Raw genomic sequence first — 24,181 nt, 5'->3', positions numbered from 1 at the left:
TCAATTATATCTTAATAAAACGGGGGGAAATGGCAGAGTTATAAACATTATTAAATTTTATTAACAAAAACTTTGTACATTTTCTTTAATACATGTGGAATTTTACATCTAAGTAAAATAACAACACATTCAAAATTTACCATTTATACAAATTGTTACAGAATAACAACCAGTGGGTTAAATAAGTAAAATAAACCACACCGATTTTTTTTTAATTATCTACAAAAGATTTGACTTTCTTTAAAATTCCCCTGAACATATAAAAATAAATTAATTTTACTTTTCAATTAAATCTACCAATTAGAAATATTACAAATCAAAATATCAATGTTATCTTATGAATTTTTCACAATACAAAACAGATTCACAAAACCTTATTTACAGAAATGAGGTAAGAACTGTGCAATGTTTAACCAAGAGACATATTGCAGAATTAACATGTTCTTCCAGCTAAGTACACAGTGGAGGTCTAATTAATTACATCTGGGTCTTTTTTCCACTAATAATTCACACATTCAAGAGCAGTTCAATGATTACATCCCCAATTGTTTAATTTATATTCTGCTACACTGTTACCCCAGGAGTGGGGCTACCCAACGTGGAAGGGGTGTAACATAGATTTCACCTGTTTCAGGAACTGCTGTGGTGGGGTTTGTTTGTGTCTTGTTTTGTTTGTTTGCAATCACTGTTAACAAGAAGTTGTCTAAAGAAAAAAAGAAAATTCTTACCAAATCCACACATTTTTCTTGTGACTCATTAGTGGATAAATACCCAGGTAATAGCTTCGCCTGAGCTATCTACAGTGGCATAGAAAGTTCTCAATAAAGGCAGAACCATGGGGAAGGCTGCTGTTGCTACTCAGCTGACCAGAGCCACTTCAGCACAAGGCAGGTACTAACAGGCACTTGATTCAGGCCAAACCCTACCAGCAGTTTCCAGAGTGGCCCCTCTTTCATTTTGAATTGAGCTGGTTTCCCCAGCAGCCTTAGAGCTCACTTAACTCGAGGTTTCTTCAAAATATGAGTAGGTCTTAACACTAAAGAAAAAGCATTTAGCAAAAAAAAAATTACCTTTAGCAGAAGCAGACATTTACCATGCTAACTTGATTACCAAAATTGGCCAAATCCCATTAGAAAGGAAATTTTTATAACAAAGATTGCCAAGTCCCAGTGGATGACCTATTTATTTGTAATATTTAACCAATCAAACTCTAGAAGAAGAAATTTAACAGTTCCTTGAAATCTGTTTTAAGGTTTGACTCACAGAGCAAATGTACTGTAACCCAAACAGAAGATCATATTTCATGTTCCAACTGGTACAATAAAATCAAATGGTTTATAAATGGAACAAGTCTTTAGTTTTGCTAGTCATCTCTGCAATTTAAAATCAAAATTAGTTGTGCACCAACTATATTAAATTTCTCTTAGGTTGATAAAATCATTGCCATGTAAATTATTTCACTGACCAAAGTTAGCCATTAAATTTTCTTTCCAAGTTCAAAAAAATCTAGGAGAAGGGTAGGGGATATGGGAATTTCATTTCAGTGCAACAAAGCAACATCAACCAAAGCCTTACAAGAATGCTCTTGTGGCAATTAATCCCTTGTCATGCAGCTGGTTTTTTGTTGCATTTCTTCATAGGTGTAGTAAAAGGACTGCAACAGCAGCCAGATGAAGTGCCAGGACAGCAGGATAGGCCATTTCTAGATGGTTTTTTCTCAAGTGTCAACTTTTCTCTTGAGCAACAGGCCCACTTTTATCACTAAGTCTCTGCAGTTAAAACAAACAAAATCAAGTGCATTAGCTAAAGAAATTTTTGGCCCACACTTGAAACAATCTACTCAACTGAATTTATAACTGAGATAAAAGGTAGTATATATGGTTATTCCTTTTTTCTACAAGTCAGCATGGCTACTTTTCAGCATAATGTAAAGACATGAAAATACTGGTAAACATTCAGCTGCTTTATATTAAATTCAGCAGTACACAAAGACAGAAGTACTCCTCTGAGGCAGGACTAATAAGGAATGAAAAGTAGAAATCATCCCTCCAAAACGGACTTTTCCACGGTAGCAGTAATACAGTCGTGTGGAAAATGAACAAATAAGGAAGTCATGGGTTCTGATACCACATACATGCTATCTGTCCTTTGAACTTTAACCTCTTTCAATCTCCCTATTTTAAAAAACAGGGTTTTTAATAGTTTAAAGACTGGAACCATATATACCACTGTCTCTAATAAAGATGCCTGTCACACAGCGGGATACTCATATTACTTCCCAGACTTGCTTTTCTACATTAGGTAATTAATATTGATAGTGTTTACTATCATGATTTTCCATTAAAATACATTTCATATTGTATAACCTTTATGTTTTTAACACAAGAAAAAACTTTAGAGCAAAAAATGGTTAAAAAAAAAATCTAAATCAGTACAGAATGAATGAAATTTCCATGTCTGCAAAACTAGGTTTCTGGTAATGATGATGACAGTATTCACAATTAGGAAGTCAGAGAACAGTAGGGTAAACAAAAAGCACTGACGAGGTAATGAAAACCAGTATACTTTATTTTGAACTAATTCTTGTTACTAAATACAAACTAAAGCTTCTGAAAACTAAAAGCACAGTAAAGAGCAAGGTTTCAAAGTAATGGGAAAGAGCAAACATTGTGACTTTGAACACCATTTTTGCCAAGTCTCCCACCTCATTCTTTCCCTTCTTCCTTTTCCTGGTGTCCAGTCTCCATTCTACATCCCAATATCCTTCCTCTAACAGGGTTCTGCCCTCAACTGGAATTTAGGGGAAACATTTACACTCCAGTAAAGTAGACCTGATTGCAGGGGAGAATTAATAGAAAGAAACAGCCTTAAAATGTGTGCACTGTATGCATAAGGATACTGTTCCTGCACCCCTTGTTTTGCTATCATTTACATAAGATTAAGAATTTAAATTTCATTACAATTGTGATTATGATTTACTTTCTATCCAGTAGAATAACTAGATTGCCCTAAAGTTGATATATTAATTTTACTGTAAGTATAATTCAGTTTTAGCACATCTGAGCAAAACAATAAAAATAATCCTAAATTATCTAGACTATTTCTGTAGTTAAATCACTTAAAGATTCTCAAAATACCAACTACTTATCTTTTGACTGGACTGTCCCATATCACTTACTATACCAAAATATTTTCATTTTGAAAAACTGGTGAATTATAAAACAGCCTTCCAACCTTATATGCAAATTCAAACTGATATACTTAGGGGATATATAAATTGGTGGAGGTCCTTCGTGTTTACAATATCCAGCTGCTGAAACAACTGGTTTTAAGAAGAAATTATCTGGGGGATAATATATTTTAAAAGAGAGAGAAGGAAAGAGGGAGGAAGGGAAGGGGAGGGCCGGAGAGACAGTCATCTCTAATCACTAAAATTGGCTCTGTGATTTCACTAGCTGTAACAAAACAGATACTTACTGTTACCTTCTGGCTTGCATTCTCACCATGGATGGTGAGGAACGGGTTGGTGGTAGCTGGGTGAAGTGGAGGCGCCTGCGTGCCTGCAAGCAGGTTGTTGATGGGTATCTGCGTGGGCCCCGGGATCTGCAGCTGCTGGAGGTCAGGCTGGTGGTGCTGCTGCTGCTGCTGCTGGTGGTGCTGCTGCACCAGCTGGTACAGAAGTGCCTGGTGCTGCTCCTTAAGCAAGAACACGCGGGAGGGGTGAGTTCCCAGCCCAGACACGCCAGCAGGACAGCCTGCCTTGTCTCTTTTCTTCTTTATTCTGATACTAGGTACTGAAGTGATGTCAAAGTCATACTACTAAGAAACACAACAGGAGTCCCATCTGGAAAAACACACTGCACTAGACAGTAACCATCTACTGTAAATGTCAGTATCAGGGAATGGTTTTATTTTCAAAATGGAACAAGCAAAAGAACCCCTATTCAAATGAGACTGTACATGAGAATCAAGGAAAATGGCAACTTAGAGAAGCCATGGTGATCTGTGTTTGGCTTTAGAAATCATTGCATGGGGAAATCCGTCCTATAATTCTGGGAACTTAAAGAGTTATTTTATTATGTTCTTATTCTGAGAACTTTAAAAGTTATTTTAAGAGGTGGGTGCAAATGTAATTGCAGTTTCAGATCACATATTTTAAAAAATTATAACTAGGCTCAAATACATCTTTATTAATCAAAATAGGAACCATTACAATTAACACATTTTTGTCAACGAGAAATAAACGTGCTTATTCCTATAGCATAAAAATCCATTCTTTGGGATTCGATGAACTCTTGGAAAGCAGTCTCTGCCTCCTGATGGTCGTGGAAGCATTTCCTTGCAAGAAGTCATCAAGATGCTTAAAGAAGTGGTAGGTGGTTGGCAAAAGGTCAGGTGAATACGGTGGATGAGGCAAAACTTCGTAGCCCAATTTGTTCAACTTCTGAAGCACTGGTTGTGTGATGTGCCGTTGGGCGCTGTCGTGAAGAACCGGGCCCCTTCTGTTGACCATTGCCAGCTGCAGGTGTTACAGTTTCCGGTGCATCTCATCGATTTGCTGAGCATACTTCTCAGACGTAATGATATCACTGGGATTCAGAAAGCTGTAGGGGATCAGACCAGCAGCAGACTACCAAACAGTGACCATGACTTTTGGTGCAAGTTTGGCTTTGGGAAGTGCTTTGGAGCTTCTTCTTTGTCCAACCTCTGAGCTGGTCTGGTCATTGCCAATTGTCATATACAATCCACTTTTCACTGCACATCACAATCAGATCAAGAAATGGTTTGTTGCTGTTGCATAGAATAAGAGAAGATGATACTTCAACACAACAATCTTTTAGATTTTCGGTCAGCTCATGAGGCACCCACTTATGGAGTTTTTTCACCTTTCCAATTTGCTTCAAATGCTGAACAACCGTAGAATGGCTGACATTGAGTTCTTCGGCAAATTCTCGTTTAGTTTTAAGAGGATCAGCCTCGATGTTGGCTCTCAATTGGTCGTTGTCAACTTTAGATGGCTGACTGCTATGTTCCTCATCTTCAAGGCTCTCATCTCCTTTGAAAGACTTCTCGAACCACCACTGCACTGTACATCTGTTAGCAGTTCCTGGGCCAAATGCGTTGTTGACATTGCGAGTTGTTTCCACTGCTTTACGACCCATTCTGAACTTGAATAAGAAAACTGCTTGAATTTGCTTTTTGTCTAACATCATTTCCATAGTCTAAAATAAATATAAAATAAACAGCAAGTAATAAGTCATTAGCAAAAAAAAACCATAAAGCGAGAAAAACTCATTAAAATGATGTAGAACATAACCACATTTAAGAATGTATTCCAATATCAAACAGTAAAGTTCAACAAAACCGCAATTACTGTTGCACCAACTTCTTAACTTTTAAAGTTCTCATTCATGCCAACAGAAAGAGTGTTCTCCTGATCTGGTTATCATACCATGCCTTCCAGCATTCCTGAATGCTTACTGTGATTTGTCAGGCACTGTTCTAGGGAGAAGTGTTAGGATATGATTCCTGTCAAGCAAAACAGTAGTGTGAGAGAGACTATGGGGGGCGGGGGGGGATGGGGATGGGTGGCGGTTTCAGGGGGCCCTCGCTTGGTTACAGGTGCAAGATGAGGGAATTCTCTATGTGGACTGGGTGGGGTGAGGAGGAGGGCAGATGGTTCTAGGCACAGAGAATGCTAGCCAGTGCTGAGGGGCCCTGTGGGTGTAGCTAGCATGACCCAGGACAAGTGAGGAGACCGGGGCCGGAGTGGAGTGAGCAGGATGGAGGCTGGAGAAGGACGAGGGCCTGCAGTGTGGCCGAGAACACTGGCTCTTCTTTCTCAGAGTTCTGTCGGAAGGCAGACGAAGCAGAGGAGTGACACAACTTGACCTGGCATTTCTTGATGGATTCAATGTGAGGTGTCAGAAGAAGAGAGGGGTGAAATAAAAATGGCAGGGATTTTTGGCTGAAGCAGCTGGAAGGATGGAGATGCATCAGCTGCGGTGGGGGCACCGTGTGGCAGGCCAGCAGTTCAGTGTGGCCATGGTATGCCTGCACCATCTGTTAAGAGAGCCAAGAGGCAGCACCAAGGAAGCAGTGGATATGAGAGCTTCCGATTCCAAAGAAAGGCCTGGTCTGGAGAAGTCGGTGTTGGCACAGACAGTCTTTAAAGCCACTTGGCTGGAGGAGATCCTGAATTCTAGGACCCACTGAAGTGAGAGGGACTAAGAAAAAGAGGAGCACCCAGGAAAGGAAGCTAAAAAGGAAGAACCAATTAGGTAGGAAGAAAACCAAGATCCTGGGAGCAAGGGGAAGAGAAGAGTTTTTGGGGACAGTCGCCATTACCAGGGGAGATGCCAGGTGGGAATGGACCGGGCTGAGCACGGGCAGTACCTGGAGGAGGGTCCAGCAAGAGTTTGTTCTTAAAGTGGGAGAGGGGAGGTGCCGCACAGGACCATTCCTGCCTACAAGAAGTTCAATGCTTATCAATGAACAAACCTCATCCCACAGCCTTGGCTGGTAAAAGAAAATATCAAGTCTAATCCACTCAGTCTTCATGGACTCTGGGCAATGATTTGTGCTAAAAATTTCTTAATCAACCACATTCCAGAAACAAGACACCTACATGTGACTATTAGAATAAAATCTTAATAGGAAGAACCCCAAATAAATTGAAATTTCAGTACTTCATAATAAGATGTGGCAAGAGATAAGAAAACAAGACCACATTTTAGTGTAAGCATTTAAGAATTTATATGTAATCTATCCTCATACCACTTTAAGAACAGTGACAACGATCCAGAATTGTAAAATAGACATTTTCAATATATTTTTGACTAAAGCAAGAAAGTCGGTGGGTTTTATTTTAGAAAGAAATTACAAAGGCCGAAACCTTGAGTTAATTAAAGGAATGTCCTCCTAGTCTAACTCAGTGAGGTGTGCAAGACACAGCCGGTACATAAAGTACCTTAGTTCTCTCACCCCTCCTCCAAGATATCTGCTCCACACCTTTTCTCTCCTCTAACCACAATTTCCCTATCTCCATCAGCTGATGACTTTACTTATAATTCTCATTTGAAAATGAAAAACATCAGAAGTGGGCTTCTTCAGCTTCCTATCTGCACTTAACAGCTTCTGCACCTCCCTCTTACCAGGTGAAGCTGCTCCCTCCTGAAGCGCTCTGCTGCCCTGGCCTTACCCCTCCCCTCTCTGCACCAGAAAATTACCCATCAACATACATAGAGGGCTTCACTGGCCGTCCAGTGATAAGAGTCAGCCTGCCACTGTAGAAGACACGTGTTCCAGCTCTGGTCCAGAAGGTATCACATGCTACCGGGCAACTAAGCCCATGCAAGTACTGAGGCCTCTGCACCTAGAGCCTGTGCTCTACAACAGAGAGGCCACCGCACTGAGAAGCTTGGGCACCACAACTAGAGGATCCCTCGTTCGACGCAACTAGAGAAAGTCCACACAGACCAACGAAGACCTAGTGCTGCCAAAGATAAATCAATCAAAAAAACATACACATATGCTGTTATTTTCAAAATGAACAGAAAGACGCCCGTAGACGTCTTCCTAATGCTAACTGCTCTTTCACTTCTCTGCTCTTCACAGTGAAATATCTCAAGTGGCCTGTACCCCATTTGTGTTTCCTGTTTTCTTTTGAACCACTCAATGAAGCTTTTCACTTCTCACCAAAATCACAAAGAGTTCTAGACACCTAGTTTCAACAGGCAGTTCTTACTTGTCTCAACAGAGTATTTTACTCAGCTGAGTCCTCCCTGTCTTGAAAAGCTTCTTTGCATGAACTCTAGGCCATCACTCTGTTCTAACTCTCCCCTCATTCTCTCCTCAAGACCCTTGACTGGATTACTCTCCTCTTTCAGGATGCCCAGAGCCCAGTCCTCTGAAGACATCAGTCTTCATTCCCTACTGTCCTCAGCAAGTCGTGTAAATCCAAACATCACATATGCAGCAATGACTCCAAGCTCCTATTTCCAACCTCATCCTTTCCTTGGACTCCAGACTCATCTAACTGCTGAATCTGTGTCACCTGAACATCTGTTTTAAACAGACACCTCAAATCAGCATGTCCATAACAGAACTCCTGTTCTCTTGCCAAAACGTGGTGTTCCTCCTAATCTTCCAAATCTCAGTAAGAGTCATCATCCAAGTAAATGTCCAACAAACCAGTCTTGTTGACTCTATCTTCAAAATACACAATTCTAGACAGTTTCACCATGTTAATCTTGCTCTCATAAATCAGCAGCACCTGGACCACCCCCAGAGCCCTGCTCCCCCCAACACACACACACTATTCTCCACTCAGCAGCTAAACTCATGTTTTAAAATGTAAATTATTGTCATGTCACTATTGTGTTCAAAACCCTACACTTAATTCTTTAAAATCCTGAAAGGAAAAATGAGGATATATGAAAAAAGACTTTTAAATGGGAATAATTATAAAAGCTAGGCAATTGGTATACCATACTCTCTACCGCTGGTACACCTGAATGTTTATTTCCACAAAGGAAGGTGTGTTTTTTTTTAAAATCACCAACGGCTTTCCATCACACTTAGGATAAATTTAAACCCCATACCATGGACAGCCAAACAAAGCAGCCCACGACCTTGCAGCCCACATCTGCCTGCTCTCCTCCACACCAGCCCAGTCATGCAGCACAGGTGCTTTAGCCCTGCAGCCCTGAGTGCACATTCTCTGCTACCTCTGTGTCAGAAAGCCATGCTCCTTCACCTTTTATTCACATCTGTGCTCAAAAGTCATCTGCTCAGTGGCTGCACCATCCTATCTACCATGGCTCTCCCCCCACTGTCCTCCAGTCCCTTATCCTGCTTCGTTTTTCTTTCTAGTACTCAACACTATCAAAAAATATGCATCTAATGTCTATCTCCCCTATCAGAATGAAGCTACATGAAAAGACAAGTCTTGTTCACCAGAGCCTACAAGAGCAGCACAATAATGTTCTAATACCTGTTGATGAATCCATATAATTAATATCACTGCAGGTATCATAGACTAGACCATGTCACTTCACAAAGTGGGTGATCTATACCTACACACTGAATATTTATTATAACTTTGATCACTTGCTCCTAATAAAGATCAAATATTATCAAAAGGAAGAACTTACTGGTGTGAGCTGTTGCGAATTTAACAACTGCTGGAATTGCTGTTGATGAAGAAATATTTGTCTTTGCTGGTCAGAAAGTAATCCTAGTCCTGAGGCACTGAAAAATGATGAAAATTCTTACTTTCTACTGTAAACCTCTTTTTTTTTAAATGTAAAATGAAAGAACTTCTCAATTTGATGTTTAATAAGTTTAACAAGTCAAGTTTTTAACCATAACACTTTTTGAAAAACAACGATGTAGAAATCTCTTCTTTCTCTCTCTCTGCACATATACAGATAACCAAGAATTCACATTGTCAATAAATGTTTTGGTTCCCTTTTTATTGTAAACCAAGCAGGTACTAAGTTGTTTAATGGAAAAAAAATTTATATGCACATGTAATACTTTATTTTCAATCATTCAAGGATAATTTAACCCACAGATTAAAACAAAGAATCAAAACATACTGCTAACTGATTTAACTTAAACTTTTTTTATGGTCCCAACTGTCAGTAAAATTAAGCACCAACGAAAAGAGAGCCAGAAGAAACAGTTTGCTACTATCCACTACAAATCCATTTAAAATGATTTATTCCTCAAAAGTATGTGCAATAACAACATGGCTTTGCCATTCAAATGAAATTCCAGCACAATGAAACAGCAAGTCTCACTCCCTGGAAATTCAAGATAAATATTTGACCTTCATCTTATATCAAAACCTTTGATTACAAAGCTAACAAAATTACATAGCTGAATTTTAAGAAACCAACATTCATATGTGATCTTCATTACAATATTACTTTGCTCCAGAATTTTTGATACATGAGGTTAAGAAAAATAGCATTTAAAACAGACATTACAGATCAAGACTGAAATTTTCAGTACAGAATATATTTAATGCTTATGCTTTGTTACTAAAAATGATTTTTCTTTGTATTTAATCTCAATTACTAAAGTGTCAAAAATAAATGGCTCCTGGTATAATATATTTAGTTTGTGGGTTTTACTTTCTTAGAGCACATCTATAAGGGACACATTAAAACATCCCTAACTAAAGCATGCATAGCTTGGTACCATGTTGCTCTAAAAACTGCAAAAGATACTTAAGTTTCTTACCTGTTAGTCAGTGTAGCTGGCATTGGATGTGTTGCATTAGGTGGTACAGTTGTGTGGGTGAGGGGGGTAGGGTTCTGGGATATTGTGACAGGGGTCTGAATAACCCCATTTAAAGCTCCTACAATGCCATTAATTGCCAGTTGGTTACCTGGCAAAGCTCCAATTATTCCACCCACTCCAGGCACGGCAGGAATGGTGGATGTTACAGTCGGCATTCCACTAGCCAGTGCCCCCACTGTCACACCATTGACCTGCTGAACTCCACTAACGCCTGAGCCCTGCTGAGCTGGACTCTGCCCGGCAGGAGGTGGAGTAGAAAGAGCCGATGAGCTGCTGGTGCTTTGTCCACTGGAGGTTAAGTCCTAACATAAGAAAGAATAGGAACCAAGTTGTAAACAACACAGCAAAATGGTTTAAAATTATTTTAAACCATTTAATGTGACATACTGTTGTTCGTAAGTAAAACACACAAATGAAATTAACCATACCAATTACCTGATTTAATACAGGAAGAGAATTATCAGGTAAAAAGCTGTTTCCAAGATGAGGGCTCTTACTGCTGTTCAAGGAATCAGTAGTAGGAGCTAGAAAGAAAAAAGACAAAAAGAAACTTACTTACCTGTTGAATTACATTACATGTAAGATTAAAGGTTTGTCTAAAAGCTTAGTTTGAAGCCCACATTAGAAACACTTAAATTTTAAGCCTTGCGATTCTTAAGATCAATCTGAATGAAAAAATCTATATCTCTATTGAATATCATGGCTTTAGATCAATAGATATCATCATATACTTAAATTTTATCATTAAACTCTGTACTAAAAGATGTTAGAGCAAATTCAAATTGAACACTGAACAGGATTCTTTATGCTCCTCTAAAATAACCTATTATTCCTCTTCTACGTCTTCATATAACTGGTGACCACTTATTATTCACTTATTATGAGAAAGATAATGAAAAGTCCATCCTACTGTCCTTAGATCCACAATAAATTCACACTTACCATTCTGTGCTGAAAATGCATGCATTTGATGAGATGGGCTGGGGTTTGCTGTTATTGTTGGAAAAGGCACTGAGAGCTGTGCATTCAATAATTGAAGGCGTTCCTTTTTGGCAGTCAAGTTTTTAATCTGTTCCTCTAATCTTCGATTTTCTACCTGAAGTTGATGTAATGACTTCAGCATCCCTAAAACTAGCAGAGATTTGAATAAACACAATTTCACACACAGGACTAGGTACTTTATGAACTTGTGTCAATAACTTTAGAAATAAAACAGAAAAGCAGAAATTCTGTAAAGCATTTCTAAGTGACTAGGTTCTATTTCTAAATTTATATACAGATACAAATATATAGTAATATATTTCTACCTATATAAGCATAAAGGGATATTGTTCCAAGATGTACTGTGTAGAAACTTTGTTGCCACTAACAAAAAAACCCAAACCTAGTTCAGGTAATTTCCATTCTCAAATAAAAATCACAAGAACATTTGATTTTCATTAAAATAAAAACTTAATTAAAAATTCCAAGTGCCCGCCATGATTTTTCATTAAAATCATTTGTTAAAGGGCAAAGAATCACACACACCAATATCCTTCAAAACAAATAAAGAGCACAAGCATTTGTTTGCTGTTTGGTTAAACTAAGCAAGCTACCCAACGACACTGGACGAGGAAGCCCAGCCACTCAGCCTGCGGATCCACACACGCCCAGCAGGGAGCAGTGTGTGCGCATCAAAGCCCTACTCCTGGCTCCCAGGAAAGGCGCATCCTCTGCACACGGCTGTCCTGTTTAACCACCTCAAATACTTTTTCCATCCCTGCCACAGCTCGAACCTCTCAACGGACAGCAGAGATGCCATGATGATGGACACTTTAAAGTTCTATGTATTAAAAAGTTGTATTTGTTTAACATGCCCTCAGGGCCTTCAAAAGACACAATTCTACTGGTACAGACACCTACGGTCATTTCCCAAGGATTTAACTTTTATCCCTTCTCTTCAAGATCCCACACAGATCCCTTAGTGTACCCAAATGAGATGCAATAAGACTAAGCTAAACCTGTCCTCCAGCTATCATGTTTAAAGGATTATCCCGGCGTGAATTTTCTCACAATTAGCATTATTTGTCAAGAGCACCATTCATAAAAATACCAAATTTACAGCACCTGTCTAATAATAAGCAAAATATTTTGTTTTGTTTTAAAAAATAAAAAAGCAAAACCTTATACCCCCTCAAATTATTAGAAAAAAAATTAAAATAAAACACCTATTATTTCCACCAGATAGATACGTAAAGATACTAAATACGTATATATAAGACACTACATAATTTAGCAAGTAAATGATATAAATAATATATAGTATACATATAATATATATATAACTTAATACTTATTCTTTCCCATCCAAATTATAAAATCAAGAGAGTTGGCCTTACTTGACTACACACATTTTTAAAAATAAATTCTGCAGTGGTGAGCAAGTTTTATTTAAACAATTAAGCTAAAAGAAGCTACCTCTCATATTTTTAGTAAAACTTAACTGATCAGAACAAAGTAGAATGGAGAAACAAAGTACTAATATTTTAATATTAATAACTATAAAAAGTAATAAGAACCAGTGAATTCTACAAGCCAGCAATGTTTGTTTTATCTTTTATGTCATCTAACCCTCAATACTGTGATATAGGTACATTATTATTTTCATCCTATAAATGGAAAACTACAGCATACTGACATTAACACACTTGCCCAAGATTACACTGTTAATAACAGGTAAAAACAGAATTCAAGCCCAAGGGGTAAAACTGTAGCCTCTGTTCTATTAAGCCACTACATTACACTTTCTCACCATATTATATAAGACATACATCATAATTTCAATGCTATTCTTGACAAAGTGTGACTTCTACATCTGTCCACCTGAATATTCATTTATCCATCCATCCATCTACTGCTCTTCCTTCAAAGACAAGAAGAGAATACTTACTGTCACTAGGAGTGCCCTGTTCTAATAAAAACTGCTGTCCTTCACTCCACTGCCTCTCCAGAAGCTGCTCTATGCTGGCTGCTACTGGGGGCAGGTTTTCCAAACTGCTGTTGCCTGGTTGGTCATAGCGGATCTGTAAGTTGCTTACAGGGGACCTGTTGGAAACATTAATCCTCAGGTTAAATAGGAGGAGGACCCTCTAAGGCAAGCATAATCACATTTCTCACCTTATGCTGACTCCTCCTGTACAAGTTTTCTAACACCAGGTTATCTAGGCTAAAATGATAAAACCATAATCTACCCTAAAATTAGTAATTACCATCCTTCCTCCCCAAATGGTAACAACCAAGGGGGAATAGCTGGCATACAGGATAAGTAAAAAACACTAGAAAATATAAATATACTACTAATAATCTCTGAAATTGGCAATAAAAGAACTTGATGCAACTTTATAAGACAAAAGGGAAAAAGACAGGATTAGAAAGATTCACACTGCACAGTTAAATGAATTTTTCCTAACATTTCTTAGATCTGTACTTCAAATGATAAGAACTTAAATATTCTAAAACAAAAATTACTTACATTAACATGAACATGTAATGTTCTCTCATTCAGTTTTTGTTTTAAATACATAAATGTGCCCATTTCTGGTCTCCAGCCTCTATAATTACATAATGAATTAGGGCTATAGAGTTTCCAAAGTATTTCCATATAATTATCTTCACACCAACCTAGTGAGAAGTCAAAACCTGCCTTCCTGGCTCTATTTCTATTTGAGGAAACAAGATGGGGCTTTAGTGACTTGTCCAAAGACACACTGCTAGTGAGCGACAGAACTGGGCAGCAGCTCAGGGCCTCTTGCAGCATGCTGGTATTCTGCTGCAGCCCTAACACACGTCGCCACAAAAATCCCTTCAAACAAGAAGTTAAACAAATGAGTCTTTTTATGCCTTCCACATGTAACCATTGAGTGCTATACATACAGCTGCCTGTCCCTTCCCAAATAGTACATTATTGCCAGGATAATTTAGGCTATTTTATTCCAGGCTGATTTTTAAAGAATAATATACACTCAGAAATATGTGCTAAAAGTAATTTAGTGCCATTTTTTGGTGTTAAATCCTATTTAGTGAACGAAACACAAAGAACCACACAATAGCAAGATAGCACTAAGGAATCTTAACTAATTTCTAGGGTTGCCAGTATGATATTTTAAATTTATAAGAACACAGAGATGCTTCTTCCACTAAACATACAAGCAAAAAAATCCATTAACTTTCTCCTTTGAGGAAAAAAAGAATAAAATAGCACAGCATAAATTACAGATTGGTCTGACGATGTTTTAACTGTGTACTTCAGACTCCTAGTTTCAAAAGAATAATATTTAATTTTCTGAAGAGTTCAACTGGGAAAAATATGACCTTTATTTCAACCAAGGATCATACAGGAAAAAAGGAACTACTGATGCACCATTGGAAAATAGCTACATTAGAGGTTATTGGACAAATCTCTCTAACATTACAGAACTAGAAAATGGTATGGAAGTTGAGAGTGGAATAAAACTAATAAAAATACAGCCTATTAAATAATAAAAACATGTCCTGTTAGCAAGAATAATCTGACATATATATTAATATTATAAATGATATCTGAGCTCTCATATAATATCCAAGGTAATTTCACAGAACAAGCATATTTGCTGTACTTTGTTTCAAACAATTTTAAACAATTTTAGAGGGATTTTAGAGACAAGTCTTAAGAACTTCATTTACTGAATTAGGAACTGGAGACTAAAGGATTAAGTACATAGCCCACAACAGCACTAAAACTGGACCCCAAAGTTGAAAGCCTGGAGTCTGCAGCTTTAACAGATCTTAAGACTATTCTATAACCAAAAAGAATTATCCAAGTTAACACATTAATAGTACCTGCAGCTAAATATACAAGAGAGCTCAAACTGATTAGAGATCCAAGAAATGGCTATGTCTTTTATAAAGCTTAGAAATCTAACCACATGTTTAATATTCAAATTAATTTAGAATCACTCTTCTTAACTGTCCAGACATGCCTCTTATCTACAGAATGATTTTATAGCCTCACAAATGTAAGATCTGCTGATATGAGATAAAGAAGTTTCCAAATCTCAAAATGTTTCCTTTGCTGATACTCTGCAGTGCAAATAATGCTTACCTTGGTGAGAGACTTCCTCTGGGTGAGCTTCCTCTGCCAGCAAGGCTACGGCTATTGTCTCCAAGATCTTGATCTGCAGTGTAAATATTTCACAGCTGATAAAGTGACTCTCACTAGATGAGAGGTTTTAAGCCCTGGCCCTGATTTTTCCTAAAACATACATAAAACCTTTACTACTATCTTTGCAGTCACTACAAAAGTAGAAGATCTAGTATGCTGCTAGTTTAGAATTGCTGGAGTGTGGCATGTAAGGCGCTGTCCCCACACGTTTTTTTTGTGGGTGGAGAAGGCCATGGATTATGTTCATTCTTTCATTCCTTTCAATTTTACAGCACAGAAGCGTGGTTTCCATTTGCAGTACCCTCCCCTCAGCCACTTTTAATTTCTACGGTTAAAGTAATGAATCACAGCTGTGGACAGCTAATCTGTATGCTTATCACAGCAAATCCTTATGCTTTGTATATTTTAACACTTCACATTCCAAGACAAGTCATAAAATACATATGTATTACATAGAGCCACGCACCAAAACTAAAATTATATATATGTTACGTGGATCATTACATGTAACACTAAATAACCAAATGGACAAAGACAAGTAGGAATACAGAATTCTGTATGCAAAAAGAAATTAATTTTTTAAAGATATTCCTGAGGTGACATCCAATATCTCAGCTTGAAGAATAATTTGTATTTCCCCTACAGTGAGTTCCTTATAAAATCACCCTATCTGGCCTCTTTCAAGGTCGTCCTCCCCTTATTCTGAGTCAGGTGACCTTTGACTCTTGAAGGGTAAAGACATGACTGATCCATTCTTGGTGAACTGCTAAACCCATTCCCTTCCCCCAAACAGGCATGACTACTTGGACATGTCAACAAATCCTTAAGGGTGGAAAGAAACAAAGCAAATCCAGTGGCTCATTAAAACAGTACAAGAGGCAAATGCTACAAAATGTCAACTGGTAAAAATTCACAGGATTACTAAACACTGTAGAGATTCTCTAACAGGATTTTTTTTAACCAAGTTTGTGTAATGCAATTTCATGAATTATGCAAATAAAGATTGAGGCTATTCACAGAAAGCCCAGTGTTATGCTACTTTCATTGCACAGAACTAAGCACTGAACACATCAATCACAAAAGTCACAAGAGACACTAGCATTCCTGCCTGCTGATGGCTCTGCTTAAACATTTACATTTCAGACAGTAAAAAAAAGGCACAGATTTTGCAGCACAGCATACTATTTACTTCCAACTGTAATTCTTTTCATTTAAAAGGGGAGGGGTACACACACACACACACAATCCTCCCCTTTAGATTTTATTTATTAACCACATCTTTAGATTCTTCAAATGAAATTAGCTTGATGGGGGGTAAAAATCAGTTTGGTGGAGGGGAACAGAATTTTAGAGTTTAAAAATTCTTGAGACCTTACCTGTTTGATTGTTTTCAGACTGAGCTATAAGAGCTGCCATTGATGAAGTTGAATTTAATCTATTGCCATACATATGAGATGATGCCTGATTAAGAGACGATCCAGATAAGGTATTTGCCTAAATGAAAAGAATTACAAAGACAAATTAATTATTGTATAAAATATCTTAATACTTTCCTTCCTAAAAGACCTAGCAACAACTATTTTCTTCAACATAAGAATGTAAGTAGAACTTCCTGACTTTGCAAATTTCATTCTTGTTTTACCATTTCAACATTCCAGTTTCTGAAAAGTTACATTAACTCAAAAGAGAGAGGGAGCACTGCAACTGGCACAAAGTTAACTATTTACGATTTAATTTCAAAGTATCTATTTGATACCAAAACCAGTGGCCTGGTAACCATGTGAACATATGACTAGTTATTTAATCTTATTAAACCGTTTAGAAAATAAGGGCAGGGAGACAACAGATGTCTAACAAATGCTTCAGTCTCTTACCTCACAGGCTGCCTGAGGAGGTCAAAAGGTTCAGCTTCTACCTTTAGTATTTTAACTACACAGAGCCATATCTCCATTGCTTAACTCTGTCATTAGTAAAACCCGCACACTATTTTGTTACTTCCTATTTTGATAGACTTGGAAGCCTGCTGCTTTTTCTGTTTTGTTTTGTTTTTATTTTAAAAGAAAGCAAACAGGCATCACAAGTATGTTTTCTATACAATGCAGGGCTCAACGAATCACAGCTTTGCCCTGACCCCATATAAGGCACTGTCTTTTTGGCAGTAAGCCAGCTCTGCGAACTGAAGAGCTGGTCCACAGTTTGTAATTCATTCATGTTGCTAACCACAATTCTGAAGGCCTCTACTGGGACTTGTGCCAAACAAGCGAAAATGAACCCTTAAACAGATGAAGCTAAGGAGGCTGGCCAAAGTCTTGCGTAATCCAATGTAATAAAAATGCCTTCTTTGATGTGAATACTTTCTCCCACTTTCCAAGAATATTATAACCTCAAAAATGTGGCATTTTGGAAGCAAATCTCTTGTACACAAAACACTGCTAACTCACAGAAGGCTATCACTAGTCTGAAATACTTTTCAGATTTAACAGAACCACACATTTCAAAGTAGATTTTTCTTTTTCATGAAGTGAAATCAAAACTTAAACTTTTGTAAAATGAAATAATTGTGTAGTTATTGCAAAACAAAATTCTGGAAAATAATTTCAAAGAATTGAGGTGTTTTTAATATAAATAAGCTGATTAACAATAGAACAAGATGTAGAACATTTTGACACGTTTAACTGCACAAAAGAGACCAAGACGACAAAGCAGTGACAACAAGCAAAATATTACAGACAATAAACTGTGCTTCTGGAAAGACTCAGACCCTGACATTAATATTTGGCCTCTAGCCAACTTACTCAACATAAAAACTAGACTTTACAAGTCACAGGAATAGTCTCCGTGACATAGAATCCTATCCTTGCTTTCCATTGTCTCAAAGGGTATACTTCATAGTTCATACTATAATGTCCAAGTTCAATTGGTCAGTTTCTGGGATTCATTTTTCTTCTCATTAAAGCTATGTATACAAAGTCAGTAGTCTGGATTATACAGTCCTGTTTCAAAATCAATTAGCCCTCAGCAAAAGCTAAGTCATCCCTTTAATCTGAAGATCACACTAGACACTTACCATGCATAGAATATATAAAATGTGTCAGCAACGGAAAGATAGGAAGACTTTTCTTTTAACCTCTTCAAAAGTTAACTGCTTGGGAATCAGCTACTCATAAAATAACTTAGAATGAGAAAAAATCCAGAGACAAACAGAAAGACCAGATGTTACTAGAAACCCAGTTTAAAATCTTGGGCACCTCACACTTAAAAGAGTCCTTTGCAGAGCCAATTTACTCTTACTCTAGACAGAATTCTAAAAAGATCAACTAAGCATATAACAGATTAGAAGTGGAAAATTAATTAGAAAGAGGGAGAAAAAGTAATATCTTGAGACACTTTGTTGGCAGCAAGAAGTAACAGCTGACAGCAGGAGAGGAGAGAGAAAAATACGAGCAAGAAGCACGCTCCCGAGTGCTGGCCGGGCCTGGCTCCGAGCACGGGCAGGAAGGGTCGCCACACCTGCACTCCAGCCTTCTGACTCTTGTGCTAGTGCACTCATCCACTGGCTGAATCCAAACTATTATCACACTAGTTAAACTGCTTTTCCAGTTCCAATTATCAGCTTCATGAGCTTCCTTAGTCTCTTGATAAGAATCAAAGATCCTATTCTCTTTCAGGAAGGGTTCCTTCTGTCAAGGGCTTTATATTTATCCCTGTAAGCTTCAAATTTCTTGATGTAGTCTCCAAATCATCATACTTTTTCAATCACACACTCCACCCACTACACTAACGGCTCAAAATGCAAAGCAGCACAGCGTAACTCATTTCCATAAAGACTACCATCAGGAAGAGGATAAATCATCGTTAGCACAATTTCAAAGCAAGAAAGTATGGATTTTATAAAGATGGTAGGCAAAGGTAAAATTAATAATAAAAAAAATTAGAAATACATTCATTATCCTGAATGACAAATTTCCCTCAATTTTTTTAATGTTTAAAAACTACCAGGTAGTTTTTAAAATTATTGTATTTATCTAAGTAAGAAATTTCCAAGAGAGATTGAAAATTACTAATTTTTAACCATCTAGGGTTTTGTGGTATATGAGAGCACCTAAACCACTCTACATTAAATTCAAGTCATTACCATCATTTTTAGCAGGTAATATGAGCTAGCAAAGACTCTACAAATGTCTGACACTGGCCAACATTTCTGAAATGATATTTACAAAGGTTACTGCTGGAAAATGTTGATAACTCTGCAGGAAACTTAAGAGCAAAGAGACTCCCAACATTTTAGCTAAAAGATTCTACAACTGTTAGTAGCAATAAAGAAGGAAAAGTGAAAGAGACAACCTACACTGATGGGGGAATATAAATTGGTATAGCCACATGGAGAAAAGTACAGATCTTTAAAAACCAAAAACAGAGCTGTCATATGATTCAGCAATCCCACTCCTCGGCATATATCTGGAGAAAACCATAATTTGAAAAGACACATGCATCCCAGTGTTCACAGCGGCACTATTTACAAGGAAGCAATGTAAATGTCTGTCAACAGATGAATGGACTACTACTTAGTCATTAAAAAGAATTAATGCCATTTGCAGAAACGTGGATGCATCTTGAGATTACCATACTACGTGAAATAAAGCTAGACAGAGAAAGACAAATATCCTATGATATTGCTTATGCGTTAGTCTGCTCAGTCATGTTCAACTCTATGGGACCCCATGGACCACAGCCCACCAGGTTCGTATGTCCATGGAATTCTCCAGGCAAGAATACTGGAGTGGATACCATTGCCTTCTCCAGGGGATCTTTCTGACCCAGGGATCAAACCTGGGTCCCCTGCATTATAGTCAGATTCTTTACTGTCTGAACCACAAGGGAATTGATATCACTTATATGTGGAATAAAAAAAAAAAAAAGATACAAATGAACTCACATACAAAACAAAGATATAGCCACAGACATAGAAATAAATTTATGGTTACCAGAGGAGAAAGGGGGAGAGGAGGGGGATAAACTAGGGTTAACATATACATATTACTATATATAAAATAGATTATCAACAAGGACATACTGTGAGGCACAGGGAGCTTCACTCAGTATTTTGAAGTAATCTATAAGCGGAAAGAATCTGAAAAAGATTATATACACACACATACCACAACTGAATCATTCTGCTGTATACCTGAAATTAAATCAACACTGTAAATCAACTATACTTCAATTACCCACAAAAAAGAAAGTGTTACTTGTTTTTGGAAGTAAGTACACACCTTATGGTATTTCAATTCTATCTTGCCCTGGAAAGGAGAATGTCTACTGTGGGCAAATATGTTCTTGAGCCTGTTGGCACTATAAAGAATATAAGCTGTTAAAACACTGGGGAGGCTGAGTGAAAGTATCCATAATACAAATGAACTCTGCACTGTTCCTGCAACTTTTCCATATACCTAAAATTATTTCAAAATAAAACACTAAAACAAAAAAGAATATGATTGCAAAAAACTGGTTACTTGGCTTTATGGTATTTTGATGAAATGAAGTAATGTACCCAAAATGTAAAAAGAGGTGTTAGTCAAGATTCACTTCCAAATATATGATCTTGGGTTTTTTCTCTCCCCAAGAAGGAACCATTTACACGCAAGATGTTATACTATACCTGTTCCAAAATCCTAGTAACAGTCTTAGTAAGTGTAATAATTATTTTAAAAAATGAACCCAAAGCAAAGTAAAGCAGAAGTAAACTTAATAATTACTGAGGTAAACCTAAGTCACACTGAAGCAAAATATGCTTAGGTATCCAAGGAGACCTGGGTTCAACCCTTGGGTCGTGACGATCCCCTGGAGAAGGGAATGGTTGCAAAAGGGCAGACACAACTAAGTGACTTTCACTTTTTCACCCAAGAAAGAGAATACCCTTAGCAAATTTAGACTACTATGCTATGCTAGGCATCTAGAAAGACATGTAAGCCACTACCAAGGTAGTATTTACACTCAAAATCAAAGAATCCTAAGTAGACTGACATACCCTATTAAAATATTAACAAGATTAAAATGACATTTCAGCTTGAAATTTCCTATTAATAGTTCACCTATTAATATTTCAAATGTCTGCTTATGACCACAGAGAAATTTTTAAAAGGATTGTAGTTGTAGAGTGAAGTGAATCTATCAAATTCCTAGGCACCTGGCTCATTCTAAAGGAGTTAGTTGTGGAGGGGGAAGAAAATCAGGCTAAATCTATTCAATTATCTGAATGTCAGACTGAAAAGTGAGTATTGATAGTTTTTTCCCCCTCCCCACTGTTGGTAAAGGCAGAATGATAAAGTATAAAGAAGTAAAATTAGTACTAAAATTAGTACCTATCAAAATTTCACCTTTGAAAAGTATCATAGCAATATATCATCTAGAGGTGAATATGAAACTTCATGCTTGAATCATATAGGAAGAGCAAGCATTTTTTAAAAATGCACAATTAACCTGTCAATAAACATTAAAGTCAAATCATGCAAACAAGCTCTAAAACACAGTAGCTTCCTCTTCAAACTTTCCAACTCTAATTCCTGATTTTAAATTGCATTCTTCCAAAATATCAGCTCACTAAGCAGTATTATTTTAAATACTCCTACTTCATGTATACTCTTACAAGGAAAAACTTTTCATTATCACTGTATCTGCCATAAGCCCACCTATCCCACCTTGCTTGGGTGGGGCACTAAAGCTCTGTCTTTAAGCTCCATCTGTAAAAATGGAGATATGAAATAGTAACTACCTCCTAAGAATATTATGAGAAATTAAGTTGATGTATAGAAGGGCTGAGAAGAATGCACGACACACAGTAAGCACTCAAATTTTACCGTGCTATTTTAAAATTATTTTCCGAAGCTATTATGGCTTCCATCTTTTCCAGTAACTTCATTAGCAAATATAAATTGCCAATTATATTCTTATATGAACATGGTTATATTTCAAAAAGCAAAACATTTCCCTGAGAAAAATTAGATAGAATATCTCATTATACAATGACATTTTAATCTATATATTTTCTAATAACATAGCAATAACACAGCAATACTGCAAATATACTATAAGAATTCAAATATTTTAATGACAATTTACACACAATTTGTTTGACTACAAAGGTTTCCATGAAAAATTCGAGAACAATGGAAAGTTTTATGTGTTCTCTAACTCAATTCTAACTTTCTACTGTAAAATGTACCCTGATAACAGACCCAATTCTGTGTCAGCTACCACCATTGGGCTTTAATGCTCTGCGTGTGATGAGAGAAGAAACCAAGTGTGAACAACTTTCAGGTCCCATGAGTAGGCTGACTGTTAAAGCTGTCAGGTTCAATTGCATCATTCCACTTTATTCAATGCCCCAAACTGCTCCCTAATTGTTAGGAGCTTAACGTATTCAAAACCATTGTTTAGGCTAATGCTGAAATGCCCCACAATTGAGTTTCTACAAAGTCGTGGGAGGATTAAATTGTAGTTAAACCATTAATGAACACTTATGATTGGACAACAGGACTGTACAGAATAACCACCAACTCTAAGCAGGTTTCTAATTGGTTAATATCTAATCAACATATCACTTATCTTTTGGAGGGAAAATTATCAAGTCCCTAAATAGGCTGTTGAAATAATTGAAGAATGGAAAAGATCTCATTCAACAGCTATATGTAAAATGACTAAAATTCATCTGTCTATAGTAATATGAAATTGTAAGTTTTAACAGAAAAGTTTAACACTATCTTTAGTAAAGGAAGTGCTTCTGTACAATTTTCTCACTGGCAATCAGGCTGTTTCTATAAGAGCTGAAATTCAAAATGTGCTATAACAACTGTAATATCAATGCAGTGACTATGAATTCCAAAGTAATTATGGTCTGCAAAGTACTTTTCTCATTTGAACTTCAAAATATACCTGTATTGCAGGTAGAATAGGTATTTAAAATATTCCATTTCACATATGAAAAAAATTAAAACCCACAAATGTAAAAGATCCACCCACCACCACACTAGTAGTGGTAATGTTCCAGGAACCTAGGGTTTCTGACCCAATTTCTGCTATTTTGGATTGTGTCACACAGACACAGTAAAATTCCAAACATCTTTTTTCGACAGAGACTCATCATCTATGTCCCTTACCCTCTTTATCATCCATAGTAAGAAATGTTAGAAAGCACTTTTAAAACCTTTTCTGCTCAGAAAGATAACTCCTGTAAAATTTTAAGTCATGTTGCAATTGTTTAAGACAGATGAAACTTTTATTCTGACCAATCAAGTCAGAGCTCCTTCAAAGACAGGTGAATCTGCCTGGGAAACTGAAGCATTTTCCAAACAATAGCAAAGTGTCCTACCAAACATTATCCGAAAGGAAACCAAAATTAGATCTACAATAACTCCCCAGCACACACAACCACACCACACAGACACACCAAACTTACAGCCCTTGAAGCAAAAGTCTCAAAGAAATCTGCAAATCAGTATTTGCTAAGTTATTCCTTTAAAATACTTCACTTTATCTGCATTGACTAAATATCTCATAAATAAACCTTAAAAGTTGCTTCATTTAAATTACTTTTAAACTGTATCATTTGTATAATAGTAACATAGAGGAAACAAGAAACCATAATTTACCCAAAGACTGTATCCAAAAGCAAAACTCAATGCAGGATGTTAG

At 37.0% G+C, this 24,181-nt stretch overlaps 1 protein-coding gene across 1 annotated transcript in view; it reads right to left on the bottom strand.

The window, feature by feature from the left end:
* Window positions 1–224: 224 nt before the first annotated feature.
* Window positions 225–24,181, bottom strand: part of MLLT10 (MLLT10 histone lysine methyltransferase DOT1L cofactor) — a 213,962-nt gene continuing 190,005 nt past the window's right edge. Inside the window, exons 15-23 of the mRNA XM_068986710.1 lie at window positions 16,867–16,984; window positions 15,431–15,503; window positions 13,241–13,395; window positions 11,254–11,442; window positions 10,747–10,835; window positions 10,252–10,613; window positions 9,156–9,252; window positions 3,478–3,696; window positions 225–1,769 (exon numbers count right to left, since the gene is read on the bottom strand). Coding sequence (XP_068842811.1) covers window positions 1,725–1,769; window positions 3,478–3,696; window positions 9,156–9,252; window positions 10,252–10,613; window positions 10,747–10,835; window positions 11,254–11,442; window positions 13,241–13,395; window positions 15,431–15,503; window positions 16,867–16,984 — 1,347 coding nt within the window. The 3' untranslated portion in view covers window positions 225–1,724. The remainder of the gene's footprint in view (window positions 1,770–3,477; window positions 3,697–9,155; window positions 9,253–10,251; window positions 10,614–10,746; window positions 10,836–11,253; window positions 11,443–13,240; window positions 13,396–15,430; window positions 15,504–16,866; window positions 16,985–24,181) is intronic.

The sequence above is a fragment of the Capricornis sumatraensis genome, chromosome 15, assembly GCF_032405125.1.
Source record: "Capricornis sumatraensis isolate serow.1 chromosome 15, serow.2, whole genome shotgun sequence".
NCBI lineage: Eukaryota > Metazoa > Chordata > Mammalia > Artiodactyla > Bovidae > Capricornis > Capricornis sumatraensis.
This window is presented reverse-complemented; position numbering and strand designations above follow the sequence as displayed.